Genomic DNA, 6,364 nt, shown 5'->3' with positions numbered 1-6,364 from the left:
CAGCCTGTACTGGCCGACGTCTGAGTAGGTGGACTTTCTGGTGTTGTTGTACTCTGAGAGGGCCTTGAAAAGAGGGATGAGATCTCGAGGCTGCTGCTTGAGGGCACCGGGTAGGAACAGGACAATGTCCCGCCATACACGGTCCTTCACCAGCTTGGGGTAGGTAGGACTTCGCACGTACTCGGACATCTCGGAGAGGTACTGAGCGGCGAAGAACTCCTGGAAGGCCTTGTGCGGGAAGCGGTAATACTCGTGCCGCTTGGTCCGGGCGATGGAGTGCTCCTCTAACAGGAGACCCATCTGCAGGACTCGGGGGTCTCTTACCTTGTGTAGCACCAAAGGTTTGTCAAACAAAACCTTGTTGTTTGTCACACCATTGTAGGCAAGTTCGCCAAGGGCGCGGTAGTAGGACCTAAATTGAGCAGGGACATCTGAAGATTTAGCTGGGAGAGGGACGCCCTGTTTAAGGCAATACCGCCTGGTGACTACAATCTTCAGCCTATCGTAGAGAGACGACTTTGTGGTGGGGACATCGCCCTCTGTGTCCTCCCACAGAGCACAGAGATAGGCATTACAGAGTGGGTAGGCCGCGAGTTGCTGTAGGTTCTTATCTCTTCTCAAGGCCGCGACAAGGTTTTCCGTGACGTCAGGAGCGTGCTCCGTGTTTGGAGACGTCACGTGGAAGTGCTTGTTAACGAAGTCCGCCGACTTCTCCTGGTTAAAGCCTTCTACTTTCAGCGATTTGTCTACGGAGCGGGAAATCTCTTTCGTGCTCTCAGGGCGGGAGGTGATGACTAGAGTGGACTGGGGAAGGATTTTCTTACTAATGAGGTCCCCTACATCAGACTTTACTGAAGTATCTATCTCGTCATAGCCGTCAACAATGAAAAGGACGTCGTTCTGATTATCTTCCACAAATTTCCACAGATTTTCAGGCGTATCGTTGAAGCCCTGCGAAAGGAGTTGCTCGGCCATCGCGTTCTTCAAGTCGCCCCCAAGATGACGTCCTTCAATAAGGAAGGTGTACTTGAACTTCTTGATGGTGCCGGTCTCGTTTTCTGGGTTGGACCAATCGTAGGCCAGCTTGCGGCAGAGTGTGCTCTTCCCTATTCCCGGCTGACCGCGGATAAGGATTCGCTTGGGTGGCTCGCCCTTCTTGCCCCGGATGTTGGTAAGAGGGTCGAAGATTTCGTCAATGCGGATGGTCTTGCCAGCGTCCGGGGTTCTAGAGTGAGGAGGGAAGAAAACAAATCACTCATATGTCCAAAATAAAACAACAGATCGCGCGATTAGTAAAACAACGTTCTCAATTCTACTGCTATAATCAGTCATGTATCAATTTGGGACTTTGTACGAGCGTAGGGAGGAGTCAGCTGAAATTTTTTACACTTCATGTAACATGTTTCAGCTCCAAACATCTTGTCAACAGACAACAGACCGTGTGGCGCAAAAAAAACACACGACAATTCCCGCGATCGACCGATCACACCTACAGGGACATCCTTTGATAGCTAAAAGGATCTTCGATTCTGTCAACGATAACGAGACAAGTATCTCTGACGTGCTCATTCTCAAAACAGAACATCTGACTATCCAATACTGGGCAGCCATACTGGAGAATGGTCGACAATATTTTGATGGGGGGGCTCTCCGTGAATCACAAAGTGAACCATCAATGATGCATTAGCCATGGATGTGAACCTGAGGCGAGACGGTCTAAATTTGATTGCGGCAAATTAAATATTAACGCGATAGATCTCCGCGGAGTGAGGCGAGACGCAGGCTGACATTCATTCTCAGACCAGACGGCACCGATGTCAGAGGGGATCTTCCCGACTCTATGTTAGCATGCCGAAAATAATAGCTTGGTCGCCGAGGCCTGGGAGGATCTACATAAAGGGAAAACCGCCACATGAGGTCGAGTTGACCTAATTGGAAAGGGCGAAATGAAAATAGGCTTCATGGTTCAGAATCGGAAAAACATGTTAATCAGGTTTCACCAGTAGCGGGTAGTATGCGTGAAAATAGTCCTTCTATAACATCGCTATTGTATCGATTTTTTACATCGCCTCTGGCAAAACACTGCCATATTGGCTATGTATCTTCATAACGCACGCTGACCAATCAGCAGTGGCCAGTTAAGTTAGGTCATTAGACAAGATAAGCCCTAAGTTCATGCTGCAAGTCTGACGAACGTGACATGATAACATATTCACGCTAGTTGTTAAATCCTAAATATCCACGCAGAGTATTTCGTCATCATGCATCTCTACAGTTAGCTGGTGTGTTACGCCGAATGGCGGTAATATACCGGCTATACATGTATCGATACTGATACAGATACAAAAATAAATACGAAGAAGACTAATTATATTTTATACGAGGAGACTGTAGACCTCCATATGATCGCACCATACACAGGATTGCCTGAGCATGCCATGCAGGTGTTATTTCCGTATCAATGTTCCGTCATTTATGTCAATAAAATTGCACAGAAGCAAGACAGTTCTGGTTTTTGTACTGCTGTGATTTCTTATCATTCCATTCTCTACCGATCATCTAATTGTTGTACATGTTAATGAGGTTAACGGTTTATCACTGTCGTCAACGATCATGCCACACCAAGTTACCTAGGACGTCCTTCCGTGCCGGAAACACGTTTTTGTTGCCGAGGTGTTCTAAGGGCACTGGATATTGAGACCAGGAGTGTTGGTGGGAGTAGGGGGCAAATGGGGCGAAAGGGAACAGAAAGAAATCAACAGAATTATGCGTGAACGTGAAAGCAAAATGATACGGAACGGTTACCATGTGCAAAGCTAAGGAAAATATGTGCAAGTATCCAAAAGGCGTATCCATGTGTATAAAGAGGCTCGCTTTTAAAATATGAGTTTGATTGGCAGGACATGCGAAAAGCAGCAGCAAATAGCTTGATTGTAAGATACCAACATGCAATTTCATTGGCAGTGCAATTGGCAGTGCATGCGTTGAATGCATGAAATATGGCTAATGTTTCTACTTCAGTTTTTGCACGGACTTTACATTCCATGCTATCATGTTTGTTTAATTACTGAAAGCCCATGACTTGAGACTTGTTTTAGTAGCACTTTCTTCTCTACATGCCATTTTAGTTTTTTAGTAACCAACTTTTACCGTACCTGATGTCATAAACAAGTCACCGTTGCCATTACAGATTGAAGAGTTGAGAAAGGCGAGATATATCGTTCGGCACATCACATCAGAAAGAAAGTTGAAATGAAAAAAAAAAAAAGAACAGAACGTAAGATGCACGAAAATGATAAACTACAACGTAAAATACTATCCCAGTACTAACTACAATCTATAACTCCAAACAGAGAGCTCCCATACACAAAATTTTCACATGAACTATGATAACTGACGGGCAGGTAAAGCGTACATAAAAATGTTGCTAATAACATCACGTTCCTGTTACTATTGTGTGCGCGTTGAATATCAAGTAGGTTTATAGAATCACAATCTCTGGAAAGTTTTAGGTCGTTTATCTTTCGGATGCAGGGCGATAAAAGATTACCGTTTCATGGTTATGAACCCAGCTAGCGTGCTGAATATAATACTAAACTGGCGATGAGTTTCTATCCCATGAGACCATCCCAGACATGCCCGTCTTCCTGGCGGCAACACCGCGTCTCGTACTAGATTACCAGAAACAATAACTGTCTGATCTGACTATTGAAAATGTACATAGAAGTATTACAGTTGACCTTCATACCGAGAGATTTGGGACACTAACGTATATTTGAAGATTACACGAGCAGAAGGAGCCAGTTCCACATGCTAATAGTCTGACTGGCATCCCCATGGAACCGCAATTTCGGAGTAAACGGAAGCCATCTTGGCAGCCAAGAGCGCTTGATTACTTCAGCTGCAGCCTTTTGAAAGCACCATACACTCAAACATACTCAATAATGAATACTCTTGTATTTCAAGTAAGGGTGCTAGTCAATATTCCACATCTAGAAAACAAGTCGTAGCCCCATAAAGTATATCATGAATATGATTATATAAAAAGGCCATTCCGTAGTGGGTACCGAATGTTGGTTGACATTGGATGAAGGTGAAAATACGACAGGAAATATTCCCCAAGGCTCCTTTACCTCATAAATAACGCCCGTAGTGTAAGTAGTACCGAGTGTGGCCGTGCATTCTAATAAGTCTACATGTAACGATGTATCATGCATGTCAGGAATAGCCGTCTCCTGGTCGATGAAAGTGTGGATCCAGAAAAGGCATATTTGCGGATCGTTCCCGACATAAACTATTCAAAGCGATTCCCTTTTTGTTTAATAAAGACGCAGTATCTATTTCTTCATTAATTTATCGCAGTTCGCTGGAACGTAGGCTGCAATATACAGCATATCTTTAAGGGAAATGCCAAATTGCCATTTTGGGTTTGAAACAAATACCAAGTGACATTCTCCACCCAAAAGTAACATGTCATTTTCGGTACAATACAGATCCAATCTTGTTATGCATCCCGTAATCGATGGTGTTTCTTTAAACCCTGTACCCCCGCAGGTCACGTACTTATCTCAGCTTTATCACTCCTTTTGAAGGGGGATTGGGTGGCGGGAAGTAGGTTAGTAGGGCATCGATGGCAATGTATAGCCTGGTACGACATTATGATTACCAGAGAAGCCATGGATCAACGTCATTGAACGTGATTAAGACATGCGTTTTAAGGCTATTTGGGGCACATTCTACGAGTATTATAAGGAAGAAATGTATACAGTCGATCTCAGACGCCACGTAAACCATACACACATGCAGTGACGAATGCTTCATCGACACCAGCATATTTAGATACATAGGCTTTCATATTCTAACAATGCGTGACCAGGATACCGAGTCCAGTATCATTATCAAAACATTAAATGAACTCGATTCTATTCATGCAACGGTTCTTAATATGACATAGCCAAAAAATGAATGTCCTATATCATTTTTTAAGGAATACACATTAATTATGCACATGACGAAATGTGACGAAGCGTCGAATGCAAAAGAAACGAATGGAGTGTGCAATAATCCGAATATATGACGAGTAGCGCTTGATGACATTACATTAGTGTGCTTCGTGCATCGACAGAAACGCAATTTCTGAACGGCTAACGTCATTGAAATAGATTTTCGGCATGCGTAATGCTGCACCTTCTCTGTGAGTCGACTTCAAATTATGCCACTATGCAGGAAGACCGTGGGGGCCAGTGGAGGTCAGATTCTTCAAATTCCACTATTGGCAACTGCAACATGACCGCCATGAGCAAAACTTTATATGTGTGACCTTGGTAGGTCGAATGATGCAGGGCACTGCGATAGAGTCAACGGCCAATTTTTATTTGAGACTGTCTTTCACTACTGAGCATGGGTATTATTAACCAGCCTCAAGGGGTCATTATAGCCTGTTTAAATTTTTAGAAGTATATTATACTATCTACATATTGATGATAAAGTTTGAGGTGGAGGTCACCAATATGACCAATGACTTCCTCTAAAAATGAGCATGCCAACAAATGATATTTTACATCAGAAATGGAGGCAGTTGCTACGAACCTGATTCTAGGTTGGTTCTCAATGCTCAGGTCCATATTGACGTCATCCAGGTCTACCTTGAAGTCTTCCATCCAGGGGATCGGCTGCACGTTGTTGCCAGCCTCTCGGTAGAAGGACTTCAGCTCCTTTTCTTCGGCCTTTGGAAAGAAAAGTTTGGACTTAAAATTGCCTTTTGACAACTACAGATCTAGATTTAGTAATATTGTAAACGATGTAATACATGGCAAACCCAGACAGCTAACAGATAAAGTAACTGGCGTGAGCACTGACTTTGTAATTCACTGATTGTCCAAGCTGGTCATAAACTCTTACCTGTAGAGGGTTCTGATCAGATACACCGTTTGCCTCGGCTGCTTTTTCTTCTTCAGCTGTTTTCTTGGCAACAAGCTCCTCGAGAGCCTTTTTAGCCGATGGTTCGGTTGCCTGCTTCTTGGCAGCCTCTGCTGCTTTCTTAGCAGCTTCCTCTGCTGCCTCTTGTTCTGCCCTCCTTGCAGCTTCTTCCTCAGCCTTCTTCTTGGCCGCTTCTTCAGCTGCTTTTTTAGCGGCCTCCTCCTCTGCCTTCTTCTTGGCCACTTCCTCGGCTGCCTTCCTGGCGGCCTCTTCCTCCGCCTTCTTGGCTGCTTCTTCCGCTGCTTTCTTAGCTTCTTCCTCGGCCTTGGCCTGTTCCTGTAATATAAGAATAAGGACCAAACTGACACAAGATATCGCAAAAGTGTTGACGCCACCCATACAGTACCGGATTGCCCAGCCTGGGGGTTGTTAGCAAAAAGCCGCT

The 6,364-nt window shown here is 44.4% G+C and overlaps 1 protein-coding gene across 1 annotated transcript in view; it reads right to left on the bottom strand.

Moving 5' to 3' along the window:
* Nucleotides 1-6,364, bottom strand: part of LOC118417686 — a gene marked incomplete in the record, with an annotated part of 29,438 nt that overhangs the window by 3,579 nt on the left and 19,495 nt on the right. The window contains 4 exon segments of the mRNA XM_035823343.1: nt 1-1,225; nt 2,631-2,687; nt 5,590-5,726; nt 5,902-6,255. Coding sequence (XP_035679236.1) covers nt 1-1,225; nt 2,631-2,687; nt 5,590-5,726; nt 5,902-6,255 — 1,773 coding nt within the window.

Source organism: Branchiostoma floridae, chromosome 6, assembly GCF_000003815.2.
Source record: "Branchiostoma floridae strain S238N-H82 chromosome 6, Bfl_VNyyK, whole genome shotgun sequence".
Taxonomy (NCBI): Eukaryota; Metazoa; Chordata; class Leptocardii; order Amphioxiformes; family Branchiostomatidae; genus Branchiostoma; species Branchiostoma floridae.
The sequence above is the reverse complement of the archived record's forward strand: the minus strand, read 5'-3'. Positions and strand labels throughout refer to the sequence as shown.